The sequence below is a fragment of the Atractosteus spatula genome, chromosome 14, assembly GCF_055471065.1.
Source record: "Atractosteus spatula isolate fAtrSpa1 chromosome 14, fAtrSpa1.hap1, whole genome shotgun sequence".
In the NCBI taxonomy this organism is placed as follows: domain Eukaryota; kingdom Metazoa; phylum Chordata; class Actinopteri; order Semionotiformes; family Lepisosteidae; genus Atractosteus; species Atractosteus spatula.
The window spans coordinates 35133448-35160004 of NC_142719.1; the positions used below are offsets into that span (position 1 = coordinate 35133448).

The 26557-nt window shown below is 38.9% G+C and overlaps 2 protein-coding genes and 1 pseudogene across 5 annotated transcripts in view; all 3 read left to right on the plus strand.

Annotated features, from left to right (window-relative positions):
• The window catches only part of LOC148821226 (protocadherin gamma-C5-like), a 173175-nt gene that overhangs the window by 111753 nt on the left and 34865 nt on the right, over positions 1-26557 (plus strand). Inside the window, exon 1 of one of the 3 annotated variants that reach the window (XM_088932527.1) lies at positions 22015-26398. The exons of the other annotated variants lie outside the window; for them this stretch is intronic. Within the exon in view, the coding sequence (XP_088788653.1) occupies positions 23963-26398 (2436 nt within the window). The 5' untranslated portion in view covers positions 22015-23962. Of the gene's footprint in view, positions 1-22014; positions 26399-26557 lie in introns of those variants that run through there. 3 annotated transcript variants of the gene reach the window in all.
• On the plus strand, positions 721-11851 carry LOC148821247 (protocadherin gamma-A11 pseudogene; annotated as a pseudogene). The gene has a single exon (XR_016094115.1). The product of XR_016094115.1 is annotated as a protocadherin gamma-A11 pseudogene (transcript).
• Positions 4886-23979, plus strand: LOC148821248 (uncharacterized). Its single transcript, XM_088932357.1, has 3 exons — positions 4886-6271; positions 16569-19049; positions 20740-23979. The coding sequence occupies exons 1-3, from the start codon at positions 4901-4903 to the stop codon at positions 22651-22653; spliced, it is 5766 nt and encodes a 1921-aa protein (XP_088788483.1). The 5' UTR covers positions 4886-4900; the 3' UTR covers positions 22654-23979.

Below are 26557 nucleotides of genomic sequence, written 5' to 3' on the forward strand. Positions count from 1 at the left end.
AGCTGAAGGATTATACAGCATGCACGTATGTAAGTGGCACGTAGTAAATGTGTACCCTTCATTAAAATAAGTATGACGAAATTAGGCTCAAAAGTTCTAAGGCAGTTGTGGTGTAATTTTAATTGGGTTTAACTGTATTATTAAGTTTATGTGCGATTCGTTGTGAATTAAGGATTTTTGTCTTTCGTTGATTTCCTTCTCAGTGAATATACAGTATGGTATTTTGAAGTTAAAATGCGCTCACTGTTGTTGTTTCTAAGAGCTGTTAACTGCAAAGTGCGCTTGCCTTTATTTCCTTCCCTTCAATTTGTGTTTCTGTTCCACGAACAGAAGCCTGTGCCTGCTTTTCTATTTCAATATTTACAGTATTACACACTTTTTAAGCGCTTGATTGCAATTTTGTATTAGAACTCTAAGTGCCGCTGTTGAATAGTGGTGGTAGCTCATTGCATGTAGCGATCCTGCAGGACCTCCCAGTATTGCACTCTATAACACAGACTGAAAAGGGAATTCAACGTTTAGAGCGCTTGGATTACAAAACAGAAACCGCGTTTACAGAATATAAAAACCATTTCGGATAATCTGCTTCTTAGAAGTGCGTTCAAGGAAAATGTATCATTAATTATTCTATCTCGCGGTATTGCACAGATTTCAATGATTTTTGTGTCAAATACTGGATTTTCTTGAGGTGAAATCGTCAGCAGCAATATGCCCCGGACAATGAAATGGCAAGTACGATTGTTTGTTTCCTGCTTCTTTATTGCGAATGTAGTCTTTGGTCAGGTAAGATATTCTATTCCGGAGGAAATGACAAAGGGATCGTTTGTAGGACATATCGCGCAAGACTTGGGCGTTGATATTAAAAGACTTAAATCTGGCAAAGCTCGGGTTTTTACTGGTGGCAGCACGGAATATATTGAGCTGAACCTCGATAAAGGAATATTGGTTGTCAAAGACAGAATAGACCGAGAGCAGATATGCCGACAAACAATTCCTTGTAGTATAAATTTTCAGATTGTGTTAGAAAACCCAATGGAGCTACACCGAGTGATTGTGGAAATACTAGATGTAAACGACAATGCGCCCACCTTTCCTAAAAAAGAAATTAGGCTGGAAATGACTGAGTTAGCTGTGCCTGGAGCTCGTTTCCTATTAGAGAGTGCAGTGGATCTGGACGTGGGAGTAAATACATTGCAAAGCTATACTCTTGAACCGAGTGATCATTTTGCTTTAAAGTTACACGCCCGTGCAGATGGAAGTAAATACGTGGAGATGATGCTTCAGGCACCTCTAGACCGAGAGAAACAAGAAGAGCACAATCTGATTTTAACAGCCAAAGACGGCGGGGACCCACAGAGATCCGGTAGAATGAAAATACACATTATTGTACTGGATGCCAATGACAATGCCCCGGTATTTTTACAAGCCTTGTATAAGGCAACTGTCTCGGAAAATGCTGCAAAGGGCACCGTTGTTCTAACAGTTAGCGCTTCAGATGCAGACGCGGATTCAAATGGTGAAGTAACCTATTCCTTTTCGCACACCACTGACAGCGTTTCAGAGCTTTTCAGTATACACCCACATACTGGTGAAATCCTGGTTGTAGGCGACATAGACTATGAAACTGTTAAATCTTGTGAAATAAATATCCAAGCACGGGACCACGGAGGTCTAACAGACTCCAGTAAGGTAATAATTGAAATCAAAGATGTGAATGACAATGCTCCCACAATTACGCTAATGTCGTTCTCCAGCCCCATTCCAGAAGACTCCTTGCCTGGCACCGTCTTAGCCATGCTTAATGTTGAAGACAGTGATTCAGGAAACAATGGGAAGCTTCGGTGTTCCATCAATCAGGATATTCCGTTTGAAATTAAATCGTCTTCTCTTAACTTTTACACTATTGTGACAGACCGTGTTTTGGACCGAGAAACGATTTCTGAATATAATATCACAGTCATTGCCAGAGACGAAGGTTCTCCGCCTTTGTCGAGCAATAAGACAATACGTTTGAAACTATCCGATGTGAATGATAATGCACCAGTTTTCGAGAGAAATGTATACACTTCTTATGTGATGGAAAACAACTCCCCTGGTTTATCGGTATTTTCAGTCAAAGCAGATGATGCTGACTGGGGGCATAATGCTAAAATCTCTTACTTTCTAGAAGAAACAAAATATAATGGAATTCCGGTATCTTCGTATATTTCCGTAAACGCAGAAAGTGGCATGGTCTATGCTGTGCGCTCTCTTGACTATGAGCAAATTAAAGAGTTCAAGATTCACATTAGAGCTCAAGACGGTGGCTCTCCACCCCTCAGCAACAACGTAACTGTTCAAATAGTTGTTCAAGACCAGAACGACAACGCTCCACAGGTCCTCTACCCAGTGCACACTGATGGCTCTCTGGTGGCTGAAATGGTGCCTCGTTCAGCAGATGCTGGCTATCTTGTCACTAAAGTTGTAGCTGTTGATGCTGACTCTGGACAGAACGCCTGGCTCTCATATAAACTGCAGAAAGCGACAGACAGGGCGCTATTTGAAGTGGGGTTACAGAACGGAGAAATAAGAACTTTACGTCAGGTCACTGATAAAGACGCTGTGAAACAGAGGCTTGTTGTTGTAGTGGAGGACAACGGGCAGCCCTCTCGTTCAGCTACAGTGAATGTGAACGTGGCGGTGGCGGACAGCTTCCCTGAAGTGCTTTCGGAATTCGGAGACTATTCACAGGACAAGGATTACAACGACAACCTGACTTTTTATTTAGTCTTGTCTTTGGCTGTCGTGTCCTTTCTTTTTATAGTTTCAATCGTAGTCTTGCTGTCCGTAAAGTTATATAAATGGAGGCATACCAAGCTGTTCTATCATTCCAATGCGAATCTTCCCGTTTTTCCAAGCGCGCACTATCCACCTCATTACGCAGATGTTGGTGCAACCGGAACTCTGCAGCACGTGTACAATTACGAGGTGTGTTTGACCACTGACTCGAGAAAAAGCGATTCCAAATACGTCAGACCTTGTCATGACAGTACAGTTAATGTTGAACCCAGTGGCACAGGGACACTACAGAAGGAACAAACCATGAAGCAGGACATACAGCTAAGTTCAGAGGTGAGCTTTCTCCACTTAATTATTAAACAAATATTCTTCAGCAGTGCTTTACAAGTTGTTAGTATTAAATGGATCGTATCTTAACTGATCTGTTTATATCGTTTGTTAATAGTGTTCTGTGTTAGATTTCCACGTCTTTTCTCTTTCTCTAGCACTACACCATATCATTGTCGAGCCAGACATTCATGCAAATTAAAGATAGGTTTAATTAAATCAGTAATGTTAAATAAGCCAGTTCTTTGAATCATTCGCGGTATTTGGTATTTTACAAGTTGCATTCATTTGCATCTTTAATTGCAATAAACATAAATTCGTTTTTTCTTTCATGATACCTGTTTTTCATAATGGTATGTGTTCTTAGGGTTATCTAAAACAGAGAACGTAACATACACACAAAAACAAAAACATACAAAACTGTTTTAGTCTAACAAGGTGTGCAGTTCTATATTTGTACCCTAAGTGCCGCTGTTCATCAGTGGTGATATTCTGCAAACTAATAGGACAGGACCTCCCATCTCCCTGCGCTGTGTAAGGCAGACATACTGTAGCTGCATCTTGCATTATGCTTTGTGCTTCAATTACAGAACAGAAACTGTGTGACGAAAATCGGTTTTAGACTGCACAGAAAACGTGATAATCATTTCAGGACCTTTATCCGGGTTTCGTGTTTTTATTTTGGATTTTAGTGTTACACGACTTCGCTTTTCGCAGTATACTCAACTTGGTATTTAGTCGACGTGATATCGCCATGAGAAAGAAAAGCTGGACCTTAAAATTGCAAGTATCTCTCATTTTTGTCTGTGCGTTTTTGGCTGACATGATATGTGGGCAGGTTCGATATTCCATACCAGAAGAAATGGTGGTGGGTTCTTTCGTCGGTGATATTGCAAAAGATTTGGGACTGGATCTTAAAAGGCTAACGGACAGAAGAGCTCGGATATTTACCGCGGGCAGCAGTGAGTATGTGGAACTGGACAAGCAAAGCGGACATTTGATTGTTAAAGAGAGAATAGACAGGGAACAGTTATGCGGAAAAATATCTGTATGCAGTTTTAGTTTCGAGATTATTCTGGAAAATCCGATGGAGCTCCATCGTATTACTGTCGAAATACTGGATGTTAATGACAATGCTCCTCTATTTCCGGAGAGTAAAATAGAACTGGAAATAAGCGAATCCGCATCACCAGGAGCACGATTTTCACTGGAAAGTGCCGTAGACCCAGATGTGGGAACTAATTCTCTCCAAAGCTATTCCATTGTACCCACTGATCATTTCAATTTAAAAATTCACAGTCGTTCGGGTGGTAGTAAAAACGTAGAAATGGTGCTCCAAACTGCTCTGGACAGAGAAAAGCATGAAGAGCATTATTTGACATTGACTGCAATCGATGGCGGAAATCCTCAAAGATCTGGCACGGTTAAAATACATATAAGAGTTCTAGATGCCAACGATAATGCTCCTTTGTTTAGCCAGTCTGTTTACAAAGCGTCAGTGCCAGAAGACGCAGTAAAAGGTACAGTGGTAACTACAGTAAGTGCAACAGACGCTGATGAAGAATACCATGGGTATGTGCAGTACTATTTTGAGCACGTTTCACCCAGTATCAAAGAAGTCTTCGAAATAGATCCCGGTACTGGTGAAATAAGAGTGGTGGGGCAATTAGACTTCGAGAAATGTAAACTTTATGAGATAAAAATTAAAGCAAAAGATCAGGGCGGTTTAACGGACTCCACTGAGGTAGTAATTGATATTATTGATATTAACGATAATATGCCTAAAATAACGCTAATGTCATTCTCAAGCACCATAGCTGAAGATTCAGTGCCTGGTACAGTAATAGCCATGATTAATGTCCAGGATCTTGACACGGGAAAGAACGGTCAAGTTACCTGTTCCATTGATAGAAATCTGCCATTCAAAATAGAATCGTCTTTGACGAACTATTACAGTTTGGTGACTGACACAAGTCTGGATAGGGAGCAGACCTCACAATATAACATTACAATCACTGCTGCTGACGAGGGTGTTCCATCACTAACAAGTAAACAGACATTAACCATAACAATATCTGACGTCAACGACAATGCACCTGAATTTGATCAGGAAGTATTTAGCGCATATGTGATGGAAAACAATTCACCTTCATTATCTTTATTTTCTTTAAAAGCCAAAGACGCAGATCTGGGACCCAATGCTCGTATTTCATACTTTATTGTAGAAAACAATTTAAGTGACATACCACTGTCGTCTTACATTTCAATAAACATAGACAGTGGAACACTCTATGCTGTGAGACCTTTTGATTACGAAAAGGTCAGGGATTTCAAAATTGTTGTTAAAGCTCAAGACGGTGGCTCTCCTCCTCTTAGCAGCAACGTGACTGTTAATATTTTTGTCCAAGACCAGAACGACAACTCTCCACAGGTCCTCTACCCAGTGCACACTGATGGGTCTCTGGTGGCTGAAATGGTGCCTCGTTCAGCAGATGTTGGCTACCTTGTCACTAAAGTTGTAGCTGTCGATGCTGACTCTGGACAGAACGCCTGGCTCTCATATAAACTGCTGAAAGCCACAGACAGGGCGCTGTTTGAAGTGGGATTACAGAACGGAGAAATAAGAACTTCACGTCAGGTCACTGATAAAGATGCTGTGAAACAGAGGCTTGTTGTTGTAGTGGAGGACAACGGGCAGCCCTCCCGTTCAGCTACAGTGAATGTGAACGTGGCGGTGGCGGACAGCTTCCCTGAAGTGCTCTCGGAATTCACTGACTTCTCCCAGGACAAGGATTACAATGACAACCTGACTTTTTATTTAGTCTTGTCTTTGGCAGTAGTGTCCTTTCTTTTCATTGTTTCCATCATAGTCTTCTTGTCTGTGAAGTTTTACAGATGGAAACATACTAGGCTGTTCTATCAATCCAATGGGAATCTCCCTGTTATTCCAACTGCATATTGCCCACCTTATTATGCAGATATTGGTGGTACTGGAACTCTACAGCGCATGTATAATTACGAGGTGTGTTTGACAACTGACTCCAGAAAGAGTGATTTCAAGTGTGTCCGGCCATGTAGTGACAGTACTGTTAATGTTGCCCCCAGTGGCATGGAAACAGTACAGAGGGAAAACAATCTGAAGGAAGACTCAGGCCTTAGCACAGAGGTGAGTCATTTCTAATTGTTCAGTGGACCAAATATTCTCATTTCAGGAAAGCTAAGAAAACGTTTATTTGTTCTGTATATTGATATCCTGATGTTCTCTTGTTTCTTTTCTTTTGTTTCTTTCAGTTTAATTTCATTTCTAAAAAGTTAGTTTAAAACATTTTAAACCTGAACAATAACTCCATTGAAGATAGTGGATACAGATTTAGGTGGAATTAGATTCCAAGTTTTGGTGATTTATGTTATGAAAATTTTCTACATTTTTGCCCAATTTTAATTGTGGAGTGCAGGTGTGAGTGTGTGTAAGATAGTTAATAGAGCTCTTAACTGTCTTAACCAGCTGGGTACTCTCTTGATGTGACATGTTTAACTGATTCTCTTGACTCTTCATGGGCAATTTTAAAGAGACATGCAGTAGAAAACCTGTAGACACACTTGCCATCCAGGACCTGTGTAGGCCTCCTTTGTGTGATCATCATATATTCACTTTTAACATAGATATAGATAGTACAAATTCATTATTTATGTATATAGAACATGTACTTTAACTATTTCAATTATAAAGTCAGTGAAGTTCATAGAGTTAAAGTACATTACATATAAATTGTTATTTTGAAAGACAATCAATGAAGACATTTTTACTTTGACAGTTAGACAGTCATTCAGTATGCATACTGTATACAGCTTCTTTGTACAAACAGGATGTGAACATCAGACCTTAAGATTTTTATTCATCCTTTATTTTAACTGTAAAAATTCTATATAAATTTTGAAAATCACCACTATATATGCCTTTAGTACAGATGCATGAATGGGCACATCAGGGGGCACGCAGTGAAAATCATGAATTATGCACAACATTCAGGGCAAAATTCAAGTGATCACAAGTTTATTTCTGAACTGAAAGGAGTATAAAATAAATACACTGCTCTCAGACTACTGCCTTAAAATACACTTACCTCCACTTTTATACAAGCCTGTTGTCACTAATATACAGTATATTCATCTACAGTATGTGCATGTAAATCTACACAGATTAATGTAAAGACAGTCACACTTAACACTGTGAAAGTGTACATTTCAAGTGCATTATATTGTAGGTGATTATGCTGTGCAATTGGTTTCATGTCATTTATACTGTGAGTTTTTGCCAATGTTGGTTGACAGGTTGTTAATCGCAGAACTTTAAAATTAAAGCCCTTGTTTCCAAATAGAGTTTGCTAATAAACAGTAAACTATGGAATATATTCTCAATGTATGTTCTATCTCCTTTATCAGTACAGAATCAGGCACAGAAGGTGAATTGGATGTAATGCTAAAATTATGATACTGTATGCATGATAAAATCTGTTTTCAAAAGTTAGTTTGTAAAATAGATTACAGTAAAAATGTGTTTCATAGTTTTCTTCTCCTCGGGTAAATATAATTCTTGATGAATCTCCTGTACAAATTACTACAATACTTATACTGTTGTATATGTCATTCTGTGTTGCATCTACAGTATAGTCATTACACAGACTAGTGGTTTGGTCAGGAAAATAGCTTCTGAAATGAAATAAAAATTGTGTTGAGGAAAGCAAGTCAGCATTGGTTCAAAATAGTACAGGTTCAATATGTTGGTCACTTTACAACTATATACAGTACATCCTAAATACCGTCACTGCCATTTGGTTTTGGACCATGTCAGAAGCCACATTCTGTTAAATCAGATAAATTGTTATGGTATATTTAACCCAAAAATCAATTAATAAGTTCATTAGAATAATTTGGTAAATATTTAGATATTTGTATTCTGTGTAGTTTATATTTTTAGGCAAAACCTAATTTAGGCCAAATGTCGCTAAAAAGTAAAGCTTTAAAAGAGGCTGGTAGGTTTGCTGTAGTTTTGTTTGGTTTTGGTCCAATTTCTTTATTTATGATTTATTCTAGTGAAGAAAAGGATTCATTAATGTGTAGGGAAAATGTTTAATAAAATGTTGGTAATGCACCAATTTAAAAGTGGAGATAAAGGTACAGTACTGTTGTAAAGATAACCAAGTCCATCCATCCATTTTCTAACCCCTTCCTTCAAATTAGGGTCATGGGGGAGCCAAAGCCTGTCATGGCAAGCAATGGGCTCAAGGTGGGGTACACCATGGACAGGGCACCAGTCCATCGCAGGGCACACACAGACACAAACATACACGCACTCACACCACGGCCAATTTTGCCAGAAGCAAATTAACCTGTGGGAATGGATTTGGACCGTAGGAGGAAACCAGAGAGCCTGGAGGAGACCCAGAGTAACACAGGCAGAACTTGATAACTCCAGGCAGGTAGCATCCCAGGTCACAGTTGAATGTAGGGCCCCAGCGCTGTGAGGCAGCAATGCTGACCACTCTGCTACCATGCCATCGGTGAAGCAAGTCACATTAAACTCTTTTCTCTGGTTTTCACAATTGGCAATAACTTGCATCCTATCGCATTATATCCTATGTAAGAGCAATAAAGAACACTGAAGTGCAGCAAACTGGGATTTAATTTAATAGCTACATTCAACAGCATTTTCTTCCAGCATGCCACAGAGCAGCTGGAACATCAGAAAATGTTAGTGATTTGGGGTTTCACTTGATATTTTCCAAAGAACATACATTTTTCACCACAGCTAGCACAATGGCTTACGTAATGCTCACACTATGAACATGGATACATAATTCAACATGTCCTTTGCAAAGATAATACTTCCTTTAGCACAGTGCCCTTTGGCACTATGCTAAGGGATTGGACTGAATTTTATGTCTCATTGAGAATAATGCCACCTCCTGGTCCACTGGCAGCAATTCCACAAGTAAACTGAACTCCCTGAGAGGCCTGCTATCCAGAAACTGATATGAATGCATGTGTAGGTTCTGAGATCAGGGCTCAGAAAGGTATCAACCATTGTGGAACTGATTTTCTGTTTTTTGCTGATTTAAAGTTTCAAAATCGAACCAAAAACAAAAAACACACTAAATCCTCCCTCCCCATACATTATTCCAATTGTTGGATGTAAATATACAGTTTGTTGCAGATTTTGTAGTGGTTTACCCACTATTACAAATTAAGTAGCAAAACCATTACACAGTGGAAAGAAAAAACATTTTTAGAATTGCATTTCAGCTAGAAGTGCTAAGTTCCAGTATAATAAAAAAAAAAAATCAGGTCATTCTATCTCAGTAGTGAATAGTTGTTAGGATTAACACAGAAATTTCCTTTGAGGCTGTGATCGGAAATTGACACAGTAGTGTAATTGAGAGCTGGTTCCATTTGTGTTACAATACATTAATGTACACTCTGCAGATAGACAAACAGAATCAATTTGAAACATGCATCAGTATATCAATATCTTACTTCTAAAAAAGCACTGCTTTTGCAGTCCTGTCTGTGTTGCATTGTATATCAGATTTACAATACAATGCAACATGAACAGGACTGCAACAGGGAGAGTTAGGTTGTTTATTGCCATATGTACAAATACATTGGAATTCTTAATCGCTCTGATCTCTCGGGTCATACACAGTACAAAAGACAACACTACACAATGTAGACAACAGGAACGATAAATATACAGTGGAAAAATAAATATGTAGTAGTGAGACAGAAACAAAAGGGTAAACTATGTAAAAAATGCAGAGTGCAGATGTGGGTTGAATCTGAGGCCCTGCAGTTAGCAGTTGTTGAGGATGTGCACTGCAGTGGGATAGAAGCTGTTCTTAAGTGTAGTGGTCCTTGCTTTAACAGTGCGGTACCGCTTGCCAGAGGGTAGGGGGGAGAACAGTTTGTGGCCGGGATGGTTGGGTTTTTGATGGTAAATCTCATCCTATGATCCTCTGTGCTGTTACCATAACCCTTTGTAGCGCATAGCAGTGCTTTTCTAGCCTTCATCATTTAGCTGTTTAGTGTGTCTTCTGTTACTTATTAAAAGTAAAATTCCAGCAATAGACTCTGTGGTTGTCACATTACAGCAAGCATGTCTGTGGGGGTAGGGGGGAAGGGAGCAGATGTTTCACCCAGAGATTCTACAAAAAAGTTAGTGAACTAACTGTGATTTAGGACCCACTGTAGATTGATATACATTTCTTGCAATTACAGAAACTAGGTGTTGTACTATCTTACTCCAAAAAGATGGCACACTGGTTTGTTGTTTCACCTTTGCAGATAATTTCTAAAGTTTTTTATAGATGAGTGCTAGGGAGAGTTAATTTCCAGTTTTTCAAGCATCTTAAAATGTTTAAATTTTTGTTTACTAAACATACAGTAATGCCATGTAACTGAAGCTTTTAAAAGTTAACCATAGCTTTATTGTTTGAGTGACAAAGAGAACTGTATACAGTATATAATGTGTTGGTACTGTATATTATCTTAATGTACTTGCAATGACTTGTGTACTATTGGTGTCATGTTTGTATAGTAATTTTTCAATTCAATTTCATTTATAGAATCTATATTATTGAAAGAGATTTTCTATTACTTGGTGTTCAAATGGCCCTGTTAGATACTTCCTTGCAGTGATTTCAATAAACTTTGCTTATAAACAACCTTCAGGAAGGTTCAGCTATTTCTATATACTTAATTAAAGCTTGCAGAATGTAATGTTGAATGCCAGTTGAAAATAACATACTGTAGGTGCAAAAAGTTTAATAGGAGAATAAAATTAATACACTGCTTCTAAACTACCACCTTAAAATACACGTACATTCACTCTGATACAAGCTTGTTGTCACTAATATACAGTATATTCATGTACCATATGTGCCTGAAATTTACACAGATGAATGTAAAGACAGTCACACTTAACATTGTAAACGTGTGCATTTAAAGTGCATTATATTGTAGGTGATTATGCTGTGCAATTGGTTTCATGTCATTTATAATGTGAGTTTTTACCAATGTTGATTGACAGGTTGCGAATTGCAGAATTAAAGCCCTTGTTTCCAAATATGAATGTACTGTATAAAGAACCAATCTTGGTTTATATCTTAAAAACATTATTAAAGCTGACATAGGCTGAACATTTTGGCATTCAGGCAATATAAGAAATATAGAAGGAATAATTTCCTTCTCTGGCATGTGTGGTAACCTCTGCAGCACAGTACCTAGATTGCAAATTTTGTAGTTTTATTTTCTGCAAGACAATTTTTGAAATCTAATCCTTTTGGTGCAGCATGGTAGTGCAGTGGTTAGTATTGCTGTCTTGCAGCACTGGGGAGCTGGGTTAAACTCCTGGGGTGATATCTGCGTGGAGTTTGTATAGCCTATGTTCTGGGTTCTCTGGTTTCCACACACAGTGCAAAGACACACTGGTAGGTTAACTGGCTTCTGGAAATTTGTCCCCAGTGTGAGTGTGTGTCTGCCTTGTGCCTGTTGCTTCCCAGAATAGGCCCCAGCCCTTCTGTGACCTTGTATTGAATACAGCAGTTAGGAAGTGATGGATGGAAAATCATTTTGATACATGACACTACATTTATGAATTATAAAACATATCTATGTGCTTTAGTATACATTTGTGGCAATAATTTTACAAGATTATAACTTTAAATTATGTGAAGAACCAAAAAGAAAAGGCTTTTTTTCATCCCATTGTACTGCTATGCCCAAGAACACTGCTCTTTGTATTTGTGTTCCATTGCTCAGTCAAGTGAGCTACAATATCAGTATGTCAGGGGTTATTCTGGAATGATGTGTACATTCTCGTTAATTACATCTGGAAGCAATAATTCACAAGTTTACAACAAAAAGTAGTCCGTAGCCAGTGGAGTCTGAGCTCACGGTATATGCAGGCCTAGTTATGGTGAGCTACTGAATGTTTTTGTTTTTAGTACAATCTCAGTATCATGCATCAGCCTATAGAATACAATGGATTTTTGTTTGCATCATATTCATCATGACAGATTACTTCATTCTTAGCCTCTTAGGATGAATTAGGTCAAGTACGGCTTTTTTTTCAGCTAAGACACTTAAAAAGTATAAGGAATACTCTCTTTTTATCCTTTTATTTTTAAACGTCTGCTCCATGTGCACCTTCCCCCTGCAATGCTCATGGAGCAGAAGCAGCTTTCTTCAGCTTCAGACCCCTCCCCCATCCCCTCACTGCAGTCGTGTTGGGATAATACTCATTGACTGCAAACTGCACATACTGCTGTCTCACCTTTTATGCTGGCTTCAGCAATGACAGGAGTTTTTTTTTTCTAAACTGTGTAAACATTTATATTTTAAATAAGTGAAGGTTTTCGTCTCTGATTTGTGCTGGAAAAGGTGTATTATATTATTGCTGATGGGCATGCTATTTTCCGTACTAACACTTAAATGAAAAGGGCAGACTTTGTGGTATGGTATTCATGTACTTTGCAAGATGTTAAGAATGCCTTTCTGCTGGAGGACATAATTGTGGAGAAGAAATATGATGTAGAAATATTTTATTTTAGTAGACACCTTGTAAAATTGCTGTTTAGGCTATCTTAATTATATTCTAATCTAAGTACCATGAGTTTTAGGCAGTTGGAGGGATATTATTATGTTTGATTTGTATAAATCTTTATGTACATCTATATTTATGGCATGATCTGTTTTTCTAGAATGTGTGTTGCAGACAGCTAGTGCTGTCTTTTCCTTTGCAAGCCCTCAGAACAGGAGGTGGGATGTGTTGCCATGGAAACAGGCTGACTCATGTTGAAGGCTATACCATCTAACTATAACAGGGGGATGCAGAAAAGTGCATGCTTCAGTGCTGTAACCAGAAAGCATGAAACCAGGGTGAAACATCCCCCTTATGAGCTGTGATATTGTAGCCTTCCTTAGGACAGCATTTCAACAAAAGGAAGCCCTTGGGGTTTTATCTCTGTGTATTGGTAATGCTTAACTAAATTATTAGACAAAAAAAACAATGGTAAATATTGTACTGTTTTATACATACAAAAGAGTTTAGGAATTCATAGAATATAGTGCATATTAATTACCATAGGATCAAGACTATTTATAGTTGCTAAATGACATGTGTAAAATGGTGATAAAAATGCAAGATTTACTCACGTACAGCACACATTTATATTTAAAATGTACTTTTAAATGCATTAACTTTGTCTTGAAGAACATCCACATTAATTTTTTAATTATTGAACATTTTCAAGAAATTTCAGAATATTTTGGTTTCTAAAAGGGAGCTGCATTCTAATTGTTCTGATGTGGAGATAATTAGTTAAACAGTTGTGAAAACTAAATAACAGAATAGCTGTATTTCTCCATTTGATTGGACTTCATTGTTGCTTTTTATTTTTTTTCCACCAATTTCTAAGTTACATCAAGAGTTTTTTTTTTCTTTTCATTCACATTTGAAAAGACTAGTTCCTGTATATCCCTTTTCTCACATGTGGAGGCAGGTGAATGATGTTACTACTGAGTGATAACATACAGGAAACCTCAGAAATTGCCACCATCACTTTAAAATTATATTCTTGTTTGGTATTTGTGCCTTATTTGTAGATAATTGTGCTTTTAATATGTACATGTAATCGAATTTCTGTGGCATAGGGTGCACGAGGAGTATACAGAGGTGAGGAAAATGAATGAGCCACTATTTTAATTACTCATATTAAGCTCTTTGAACATTTCATTCAGCGGCACGCTGTAAAGTTATCATCCACCTGTTTTCACAACTGCATGCCATTCACTCGAGCACCGTAGTATGAAATACATACTATAGACATTTTGTTTCCAAATTTAGGATCTGCATTCTAAATTTTTCATTCAGCTACTTCTAGATGTGTGCAAAAGCATCTAACTGGTCTTTTCAAATGTGAACAATAAGAAGCACACTTGAAACAACTGCGAAACTGGGGAGGGGAATTTAAAAAAAAGCAAGTCCGATTAAACAGATAAATGCAGGCTTTCTGTACTGCTAAACACGGTGTAGTGTCTGCATCTGTGTCTTATCTGTGTATCTCATCTCAGTGTGCTAAGAAATAATCAGATGCAGGAATCGCTCTAACACAGCTTTGTCCATCACCATATCCGTAGGTCTGTGTGCTTGCTGTGTATATAAATTTATCTATGTGCCAATGTGAGCCTTGTTTAATGTTTTGTTATTCGACAGTCAAATATCCGAAAGGTTAAAAGACTTATTTGAAGGGGAAAAAATGTAAAAAGCGTGTAAGACTAAGCTTATAGAAGAGACTGGGGGATTGCAAGAAAGAAAATGAAGTGATGTTATAATATTAATTTTGTGAACGAACACTAAAAACGTGCATCTCTTGCGTATTCCCTGGGACTACCGCTTGGTATACAGTACTCTCCATCTGTTTATTTACTAGTGCAGCATGTAGCCGCACCCGCTGAAGTCGTCGCCTGTGTGGCGCTGTTCACCATGTTGGTGCTGAAACAGAGCTCTGCTTGCTTCTGCTGGGCGGAATCACTGTTCTATTTTGCCAGAAATAGCACAGATTTAATAAGCCGTGATTCATTGCGCGACAGACATTAGGATTTATTTACTTATCTAAGTGACTTATATCGATTGAAATATATATATATTACAGATAAGTGAAAGAAATATCAATTGTAAACTGTGATCTATAAGAACATATTCAGTTTTAGGCTCGTTATATACTTGCTGTATTTAATACATATCTATTTTAATTTATGTATTGTTGTTCGTAAATAGCGGTCTCCGACAATATTTCCGTGGTTTACATGACTGTAATCTTCCTTTCTTTATTCATGCAATCACAAGCAATCTCTTTTGCTACAATAAGATAAGAACACTGACATTTATTTAGCCCTGCAGATATATTTTTATGAAGAAATTGCCAAATACAGCCTATCGTCTTAATACGACTAAATTCAATTTTATGTAGCCAAAGGAGCTGGAAAAGGTTCATTATATTAATTCCAGTAAATAAGCTTTTACAATCAAATTTCTGAAATTATGCATGCATATTTATATGTGAGTGTACACATGCATATACTCAGATGTGAATGGAAAAGTACATTTTGTGGAATTTATTAAAAATATGGCTGCTGATTTGTTAAACTTAAATTTCGTGTATGCTTTGAATGGTTAAATCATATACTGTAGAATCAACAAATCACATATACATTAGTACGTGCTGCAGCAATTGTAAGTCCTTCTATATTAACTGCATAATTTAGAGAGAAATTTAATTCCTGCTTGTACGATCTCACTCTCCGTCTTCAGCACTGAAAGAAAGAGAGTTGTGGCTATTTATAGCAGATTAATGAGAGAGAATAATTACACCCTTAGCCTAGTGAGGCGCTATGATAACACGCACACAAGCTAAGCTTCCGTTTATAATGTCTGAACTTAAGCTGGGCAAAAAACTTCAGTGAATGATGTTTCTAGCACATCAGCTTGTTTTTTTTCTGCCTTCCCTATTTCACTTGATAAACCAAACACACCATTTAATTTATTATATTTATGTTAGCGTATTAAAAAATGTATCTTAAATTGAAGCTGCACTGTTCCTTTCAGAACATTACCATCAGTAAGCCAATACCATAAGGGAATTGTCTGATATATAAAACATCTAATTAGCCAGACATCACCATAATGACTAATGACCAGGCTAAATCTAAGTGGAAAATAAAATACTGCACTTTATGATGTCACTTTTTTCTATTCAGATAACAGTGTGCGCTTATTGATGAGAAAGGAGAAGGTGGCTTTAAAAGGTGCATGCAGAACTAGCATTTAACAGACCTGGTTAATCTCTTTTTTCAAAAAAATATTAGAATATTATAAATTGTTTAATGTGCAAAGTGTTTAGAAAAGTGTATTTGCTGGCACAAAGGGAACAACGCGTAAATATGTTTATTAGTAAGAGAAAGTAGAATAACATAGCAAAACGTTGATAGAAATTGTTGCAAATGCCAATGCACAAACAATGCTACCAAACACAAATGATATTCAAAACAAAATGTAATGTGGGCGCCGCAGGAAAAAAAGTCAGTAGCAATTGCATGCATATACTGTATATGTCGTGTGGGTACATACCTTTAGAGTGAAGTGGAACTGTGCCTTTAAGGCACTGTACATTGCCGATTGGATGAACCAGCCCGATGTGCGCACCAATAAACTTCTGCACTATACAAAGAGATCTACTCCCTCCCCCCGTGTACTGCACCGTAACCCTTGCAAAGCTCATAACTGAAGGAGGAAGGGCTGTGCACACAATTACTGTGAGAAAAAATTGCTTTTAGAATAATCGGCAAGTGTTGATTTAAACGGACAAGCTTCATTTAGGCATATTTGGTTTTGGAATGGATTTAAGGCAAACACGTGGGTAAAAGAAAAATATTTTTGTTGCAACTGGGCAATGAAACGCGGGACATGGAATCGAATCTTCAAATGGCAAGCTCTGTGGTTGTGTCACTTTTTTCTTTTGTGGGATACAATAGACGGACAGATTCGTTACACGATCCCAGAGGAGCTCAATAAAGATTCAGTTGTTGGAAATATTGCTAAAGATTTGGGATTGGGAATTGCAGAAATTTCTAATCGCAGGCTGCGGATAGCTTCTGAAGGTGGTAAGCAGTATTTTAGTGTGAATTTCGAAAAAGGCGAATTGCTCGTAAGCGAGAGGATAGACAGGGAAGATCTATGTGGACAAAGCGTCCCTTGTTTGCTACCCTTAAAAGTTATTATTGAAACACCACTGCAGCTGTTCCATGTGGATGTTGAAATCCAGGACATTAATGACAATTCTCCTAGTTTTGTTACTAATGAGCGTGTGTTAAAGATTGCGGAGTCAATAACCCCCGGCGCTAGGTTTCCTCTAGAAAGCGCTGTGGATCCGGATGTAGACAGAAACACATTGCGTTCGTATAATATTAACCAGAACGACAATTTTATTTTGAATGTTAAAACTCACAGGGATGGTACCAAAATCCCTGAGTTGGTTCTTGAAAAATCACTGGACAGAGAGAAACAGGCTGTTCACCAGCTTGTGCTGACAGCTGTAGATGGAGGGAATCCAGCTAGATCGGGGACATCACAAATTACTGTGATGGTGCTTGATAATAACGATAACGCGCCCCACTTTGAAAAAACGTTTTATGAAGCCGTTTTAGTTGAAAATACACCCACGGGCACGGAGTTATTAAAAGTCAAGGCCACTGACTCAGACGAAGGTCTTAATGGAGAAATACATTATAACTTTGGAGACCAGACACCTGCTGTCGTTCGCAGGTTATTTGAGGTAAATTCACAAACTGGTGAAATTATAGTAACGGGGCAACTGGATTATGAAGAAACAAATTTGTATAAATTTGATATAATTGCTAAAGATAAGGGCAATCCAGAAATGGAGGGTCATTGTAGTATTCAAGTAGAAGTTACTGATGTGAATGACAATTCTCCAGAAATCATTCTGACCTCATTAACTACGCCTGTCCCGGAAGACTCCGCAATAGGGACAGTAATAGCATTAATTAGTGCAAAAGATGCAGATTCGGGAGAAAATGGAAAGGTTGCTATAGAAGTTGACCCGTTTTCACCATTTAAATTAACGTCTTCGTTTTCAAATCACTATACATTGATAACAAATGCCCCGTTAGACCGCGAGTCTCACTCAGAATACAACATTGAACTAAAAGCAAGTGACTCGGGTTCACCTCCCCTGTCTACAAAGAAAACTGTAACAGTGAACATTTCTGATGTCAATGATAACCCACCTCGCTTCTCAAAATCTCATTATTCAGTATATGTAAACGAAAACGCCATCCCGGGGACAATACTGCATTCAGTGTCTGCTTCTGATTTAGATCTTGGGGACAATGCCAAGATATCCTACACAATTTTGGATTGCAAAGTGCAAGGGATAGCAGTGTCCTCATACGTTTACATTAACAGTGATAATGGCAGTATCTACAGTATGCATTCCTTTGACTATGAGAAATTAAAAGTGTTTCAGATTCAGGTACAGGCGAACGATAAAGGGTCACCGTCACAAAGCAGCAACGCGACTGTTCATGTCTTTATTCTGGATCAGAACGACAATGTCCCCGCTATCATTTACACGTCTGCAGATATGGGATCTCTTCCTCATCAGAAGATGCCCCGGTCTGCGAAAGCGGGACATCTCGTTACCAAGGTGACGGCAGTGGACGCTGACTCTGGTCACAACGCCTGGATTTCTTATAAGCTTGTTGAGGCCACAGACGACACTCTCTTCACTGTGAATCTCTATACTGGAGAGGTCAGGACTAAACGTGGAGTTTTAGAGCAGGATGACCCCATTCAGAGACTTGTTATAGAAATGAAGGACAACGGAGAGCCGGTACAGTCCGCTACAGTCACAATAGATATTTCATTAGAAGATGGTGTCCATGAACCTATTTTGGATTTCCGACAGAAATCGAAAGAACCCAGTAACAAATCGAGCAAAATCACTTTTTATTTAATACTTGCTCTTGCCTCTGTGTCTGCAATTTCTTTTCTGACGTTTGTCATATTAGCAGTGAAGTGCGTTAGGAACAGCAGAGGTGCTGCGTGTTGTGTCAAACGTGCCGACAAGAATCCACAGAGAAACTTGCAGTTACAGCTGAACACTGACGGGCCTATAAAGTACATAGAGGTCCTCGGAGGTGACATGTTATCTCAAAGCCAGTCCTTTAGATCCTGCTTTTCTCCCATGTCCGAGATCAGTGATTTCACCTTCGTGAAACCCAGCAGCACTACAGACTTTAAAGAGATTATAAACGTGCTTGACGCCTCGCTGCCTGACAACTCTTGGAGTTTTGAAAGTCAACAGGTGAGCACTGTATAATGCACGTATTTAGCTTCATACAAAATGTCATATTTGCAATGATTTACAAAAGACAGTTCTTTCTTTTACCTTTTGCTAACTTGGCGGACATTGATAATAAATAAACGTGTTGCAATATTTCTTAAAATGCGAGAGGTGTAAAGGAAGAACAATTGGTATGCAACGTCGATTGAATTGTGGTTGACATTCAATATTATACAAAAAACAGTTATACACACCTGTTTTGAATTAAGGTTTTGGTTTTGAAGGTGATCTTTGATCTGTGATATTCTGAGCTGTAATGATGTGTGACACGTTTAAGAAGTAATGCACATAATATACCCAATTACTAGTGGATTTGTGGGGGAAAATGAAGCCACGATACTGTTATTATGGAATGACTTTAAAGTTTCCTGCTAAAGTGAACTATTGGCTATTACAATCCAGTACATATTGATACCGTCTAGTCCGCTGTTCGTCGAGTTTAAATTTAGTCATAATGTAAAAAAAAATATTTTAAAAATAATATCCAATTACAGGAAGCGAGTACGAAAAAAAGGTGCTGGAATATTTATTGAAATAGGCGGCTTTTGTAAAATATAAACCCAGTGTTTATATGACTTCATTATATTCGTACGAAAGCATCAGTATTACGTTTCTGCGCTGCTGTTTAGAAAATTACAATACCATGTCTCAAGAATTTAGAATTATGTTGATCAGTGTGTTTCAAAATTGTATAATATTGTGAAATCCAAAACGGCGTGTCCTCAATTAGAGCATACAGCAAGCACTTTCTTCTATCTGTAAAGATACTGTTGCTTTAAAACGTAGAATGTATCTTATTGGATGAGCCTGTGTGGTGTTGTCCTCCAATCCCATTTTGAACTGTACAAAGAGATCTACTCCCCCCTCACCACCCGCAGCACCGTAACCCTTACAATGCTCAGAGCAAGATGAAGAAGGGTTGTATGCATGGCGTCTGGTTTAAAAAGATACAGTAGAAATGTTATTATTAATGAGAAAAAAAAACATTATTTGTATGTAAAACATCAGAGTGATGTCCATCTCTCTTGGGCATGCATCGGCAATTTACTATGCTTTATAAAAACAGCGTTGGTGCAGGATTTTAAACGAGGGGTTCGGAGAAATGAAGAATCGAGCGAAGAAAATATTTTTGGAATCGCAGGCGCTGTGGTTGTTTCACTTCTTTCTCTTGTGGATAACAGCAGACGGACAGATCAGGTACACAGTTCCAGAGGAATTAAACGAGGGCTCACTTGTCGGGAATATAGCAAAGGATTTGGGCTTGAGTGCTACTGAAATTTCGGACCGTAAGATGCGGATAGCTTCTGAAGCTGGAAAACAGTATTTCAATGTGGATTTGAGCAAAGGCGAATTGGTTGTGATCGAGAAAATCGACAGGGAGTATCTTTGTGGGCAGAAGGCAAGTTGCCTTTTACCGCTGGAAATTATCATTGAAACACCACTGCAGTTATACCGTGTGGAGGTTGAAATCCAGGATATTAATGACAATGCACCGGATTTTCAAACAATGGAGCGCGTTTTAAACATCGGTGAGCATGTAGCTCCTGGAGCGCGATTTCCATTGGAGAGCGCACAGGACCCCGATGTTGGTAGTAACGCATTGAGTTCGTATCTTTTGAACCCTAACGATTTTTTTTCTTTGAATATAAAGAGTCATGACGACGGTACGAAGGTCCCTGAGCTAATTTTGAAAAAGGCTCTAGATAGAGAGACGCAAGCTGCTCACCACTTGACTTTGACTGCGGTGGACGGAGGCAAACCGGCTAGGTCAGGGACAACAGAGATCGTTGTCCAGGTGTTAGACACCAATGACAATGCTCCACGATTTGAAAAGCCTGTGTACAAAATTGCGTTGAGTGAAAACACCAGTAAAGGCACAGTCGCTGTTGAAGTCAAAGCGAAAGACTTAGACGAAGGTCCTAACGGGGAAATTCAATACTCATTCGGGGATCACACACAGGAAACTGTGCAAAAGCTTTTTGAGGTAAATTCCCTCACGGGTGAAATTGTCGTAAAAGGCCAGATAGATTATGAATTATCTAAGTCGTACAAATTTGATGTTCGCGCAATAGACAATGGTAACCCCAAAATGGAAGAGCACTGTACAGTGCATGTAGAAATTACTGACATAAACGATAACGCCCCAGAAATAGTTTTTACTTCCTTACCAAGTCCCGTTTTGGAGAACGCTACCATTGGAACAGTAGTTGCTTTAATCAGTACAAAAGATTTAGATTCTGGGGAAAACGGCAACGTAAATTTGCAGCTACCTTCAGGTAATCCATTTAAACTTAAATCGTCATTTTCTAACCATTATGCTTTGGTTACTGACGCTTCGTTAGATCGAGAAATGTTTCCGGAGTATAATATTGAAATATTTGCAATAGACTCCGGCTCTCCGCCTCTTTCAACTAAGAAAACCGTGACTGTCAGTGTTGTGGATGTCAATGACAACCCGCCTCGTTTTTCACAACCCTCTTATTCAGTGTATGTGAAGGAAAACAGTGCCCCTGGAGCAGTTCTGTGCTCAGTGTCCGCTTCTGATCCCGATCTGGGAGAGAATGCAAAGGTATCCTACACTATTTTAGATTCAAAGGTGCAAGATGTTTCTATTTCTTCGTATGTATATATCAATTCCGACAATGGCAGCATTTACAGTATGCAATCATTTGACTATGAGAAATTAAAAGTATTTCAGATTCAGGTAAAGGCAACCGACAAAGGGTCACCGTCAGAAAGCAGCAACGCGACTGTTCATGTCTTTATTCTGGATCAGAACGACAATGTCCCCGCTGTCATTTACCCGTCTGCAGATATGGGATCTCTTCCTCATCAGAAGATGCCCCGGTCTGCTAAAGCGGGACATCTAGTTACCAAGGTGACGGCAGTGGACGCTGACTCTGGTCACAACGCCTGGATTTCTTATAAGCTTGTTGAGGCCACAGACGACACTCTGTTCAGTGTGAATCTCCATACTGGAGAGGTCAGGACTAAACGTAGAGTTTCTGAACAGGATGACTCCACTCAGAGACTTGTTATAGAAATGAAGGACAACGGAGAGCCGGTACAGTCCGCTACAGTCACAATAGATATTTCATTAGAAGATGGTGTCCATGAACCTATTTTGGATTTCCGACAGAAATCGAAAGAACCCAGTAACAAATCGAGCAAAATTACTTTTTATTTAATAATTTCACTTGCCTCTGTGTCTGCAATTTCTTTTCTGACGTTTGTCATATTAGCAGTGAAGTGCGTTAGGAACAGCAGAGGTGCTGCGTGTTGTTGTGTCAAACGTGCCGACAAGAATCCTCAGAGAAACTTGCAGTTACAGCTGAACACTGACGGGCCTATAAAGTACATAGAGGTCCTGGGAGGTGACATGTTATCTCAAAGCCAGTCCTTTAGATCCTGCTTTTCTCCCATGTCCGAGATCAGTGATTTCACCTTCGTGAAACCCAGCAGCACTACAGACTTTAAAGAGATAATAAACGTTCTTGACGCCTCGCTGCCTGACAACTCGTGGAGTTTTGAAAGTCAACAGGTGAGCACTAGGTACAGTAAATGATTTAGAGGAACATGCCAACGTAGCTGTTTATAGTGTTTACAGTTCCATTGTAAAAATATAAATGGATCAGTGCTCGTTTTTCATTTGTATCTACAGTATGTACTTTTGTTTGTGTTGCCTTGTTGTGATGCATTGAATATGGGTGAAGTAATAACTGTTTTTATTGTTCTAATATACGACGACAATGTCAGTTTGCGCATTTTACTGTTAATATGCTGTTGGGCTTGAGGGAGAGCTTTTACTGTATACATAAACTTTTATTTATATCTTGTTTGTTGGCATGCTTCGTGAAAAGGGGTCGGTGCTCTCTATGCATATTTTAATCGATTGCGTTCTCACTTGGCGTCTTTGGTCATGACCTTTGTATCCTGACTTTTGTGTACAGTATATATAGAAAGAGAAAATATGTTTACACCACCCTACCATAGCCCCTTTTCTTACCATCCTGTTTCACAATTGGTAAACTATCTTTTAGCACGTTTATAATTTGTGAGTCGCTGATTACCGGAATGGTAAGCAATACAAATGCAGTACCAGATTTAGAATACCCTTTGTTTATAACTCACAGCTACAGTACACTACATCATTACGCGATTTCTTCCACTTCTTTTTTTGTTAGTCCTCTTTAAAGCTGATAATTAGATTTATGGAAAACTTACAAATCACTACACTTTATTAAATTGAAGAATGAATTAATCTATTAGCACAGGCTTATAATAAGCTTTTAGTGAAAACATGATTACTTTCATTATTGAATTAAGTGGTTCAATTTAAGTATGTGGTGTGAGCAAATAACTCCGTTGTTACTTCTCCCTCACGTTTATTTAAAACAAGTTTACATACATGGTATATGCTTCTTCATTTAGCTCTGTAGATAATGATTATTATTTTTTTATTTACTAAAACAAGTGAACTTTTAGGAACAGCAGTGCTAAGCGTTAGCACCTGTATTAGGCGAGTGATGTTGGCTGTGTCATATAGAATACCTGTTGTAGTGAGCAAAAGAAAAGACTGTTTCTTTAAAACAAAGCATAGCTGCTATTGGAGGAGCCTAGTGCAGCGCTTTGCACCAATAAACGATAAGAACTGTACAAAGAGATCTATTCCCTTCCCCCAGCAGCCTCACCGTAACCCTTACAATGCTTTTGCTGGGAGACGGAGAGCTGCATTCGCCCTCGCGGATACCGAGATGATTTTTAACTACAATCCAGCTTGACGCGTCATAAATTAATAACGTTACGTTCCTTTTGTTATTTAGGACTTGGATGTTTTAAGAAAACGGTTTATTAAAGGATTATAAAACAGAGACATGAAGAGTCGGACTAGGAAAAAGATTTTCAAATGGCAGGCGCGATTCTTGTTTCTTTCCTGTCTGTTGTGGAATACAACATACGGACAGATTCGATACGCAATTCCCGAGGAATTAAAAGAGGGTTCAGCTGTTGGGAATATAGCTAACGATTTGGGATTGAGCGTTGGCGAAATGTCAGATCGCAAGCTGCGGATAGCTTCTGAGGATGGTAAGCAATATTTCAGTGTGGATATGGAAAAGGGAGAATTAGTGGTGAGTGAGAACATCGACAGGGAGAGTCTGTGTGGACAAAGCAGTTGCCTGTTACCTTTGGAAATTATTATTGAAGAACCATTGCAGCTGTACCGAGTTGAGGTTGAAATCCAAGATATTAACGACAATTCTCCGAAATTCTCTAAAAGTGAGAACGTTCTTAATGTCGCCGAATCCACTATGCCTGGCGTAACATTTCCTTTGGAAACTGCACAAGACCCCGATGCTGGCACAAATTCTCTACGTTCCTATAATTTAAATAAAAACCAAAACTTTGCTTTGAACGTTAAAACTAACAAAGACGGAACAAAGGTCCCAGAATTGATATTGCAAAAAGCCCTAGACAGAGAGAAGCAGCCTATTCATCAGCTCGTACTGACAGCAGTAGATGGGGGGAATCCAGCGAAATCTGGGACTACACTGATCACAGTTAAAGTTCTAGACATCAATGATAATGCACCCGTGTTTGACAATGCTTTGTATGAAACTCAGCTGAAGGAAGACACGTCAAATGGTACTGTAGTAGTGACTGTTAAAGCCATTGATTTGGATGAGGGTCAGAACGGTGAAATTGTGTATTCTTTTGGTCCACATACTTCAGAGGCAGTGCGAAACCTTTTTCATATAAATCCGCATACGGGTGAGATAACTGTAAATGAGCAGTTAGATTACGAAACGCGTACTTCCTACAAATTTGATGTTCGCGCCACAGACAAAGGTGTCCCCGCAATTGAAGGACACAGCAGCGTTCAGGTGGACGTTTTAGATGTGAATGACAATGCACCGGAGATCATAATTACGTCTTTTCCTAAACCTATTCGAGAAGATGCGCCTATTGGTACTGTAGTTGCATTAATAAGTGTCAAAGACATAGATTCCGAGGACAATGCTAAAGTCACATTAACGTTGCCTTCGGAATGTCCATTCAAATTAAAACCCTCCTTTTCCAATCATTACACATTGGTTACTGATTCGCAGTTAGACCGTGAGGAATTTCCAGAATACAATATAGAGATAGAAGCGTCGGATTCGGGCTCGCCTCCTCTCTCGTCGAGCAAAGTGATTACAGTCCGTATTTTAGATGTAAATGACAACCCGCCGCGCTTCTCACAATCTTCTTATACGGTTTATGTGAAGGAAAATGATCCCCCTGGCTTAATACTCTGCTCAGTATCTGCTTCTGACCCAGACATAGGAGAGAATTCCGAGATCTCCTATTCCATTTTGGACACCAAAGTTCAGGACGTTTCAGTAACCTCATATATTTATATAAACTCTGCTAACGGTAGTATCTACAGCATGCATTCTTTCGACTATGAGAAAATAAAAATGTTTCAGATTCAGGTGCAGGCAAATGACAAAGGCTCTCCATCAAAAAGCAGCAACGCGACTGTTCATGTCTTTATTCTGGATCAGAACGACAATATCCCCGCTGTCATTTACCCGTCTGCAGATATGGGATCTCTTCCTCATCAGAAGATGCCCCGGTCTGCGAAAGCGGGACATCTCGTTACCAAGGTGACGGCAGTGGACGCTGACTCTGGTCACAACGCCTGGATTTCTTATAAGCTTGTTGAGGCTACAGACGATACACTATTCAGTGTGAATCTCTATACTGGAGAGGTCAGGACTAAACGTGGTGTTTCTGAACAGGATGACTCCATTCAGAGACTTGTTATAGAAATGAAGGACAACGGAGAGCCGGTACAGTCCGCTACAGTCACAATAGATATTTCATTAGAAGATGGTGTCCATGAACCTATTTTGGATTTCCGACAGAAATCGAAAGAACCCAGTAACAAATCGAGCAAAATTACTTTTTATTTAATAATTTCACTTGCCTCTGTGTCTGCAATTTCTTTTCTGACGTTTGTCATATTAGCAGTGAAGTGCGTTAGGAACAGCAGAGGTGCTGCGTGTTGTTGTGTCAAACGTGCCGACAAGAATCCTCAGAGAAACTTGCAGTTACAGCTGAACACTGACGGGCCTATAAAGTACATAGAGGTCCTGGGAGGTGACATGTTATCTCAAAGCCAGTCCTTTAGATCCTGCTTTTCTCCCATGTCCGAGATCAGTGATTTCACCTTCGTGAAACCCAGCAGCACTACAGACTTTAAAGAGATGATAAACGTGCTTGACGCGTCTTTACCTGACAACTCCTGGAGTTTTGAAAGCCAACAGGTGAGCATTGCTAATGAAACTATTGAGCTTTTCATAATGCAATGATTTATATTTATTCATAGAAAGGCTTTTATTCTCTTTTACTAACATAATGGTTTTGAAAGCTTTAATCATAAATACATTAATTTTAAAAAACGTTTCGGATTTTAGCTTCAGAGT

Bases quoted from the DNA above. Each gene is read 5' to 3' on its own strand.
- LOC148821248 (XM_088932357.1), top strand. From the start codon at position 4,901: ATGTCATTCTCAAGCACCATAGCTGAAGATTCAGTGCCTGGTACAGTA. The intron at 6,272-16,568 runs GTGAGTCATTTC...AATGGATTTAAG, and splicing joins ACTCAGGCCTTAGCACAGAG to GCAAACACGTGGGTAAAAGA. The intron at 19,050-20,739 runs GTGAGCACTGTA...TTGAATATAAAG, and splicing joins GGAGTTTTGAAAGTCAACAG to AGTCATGACGACGGTACGAA.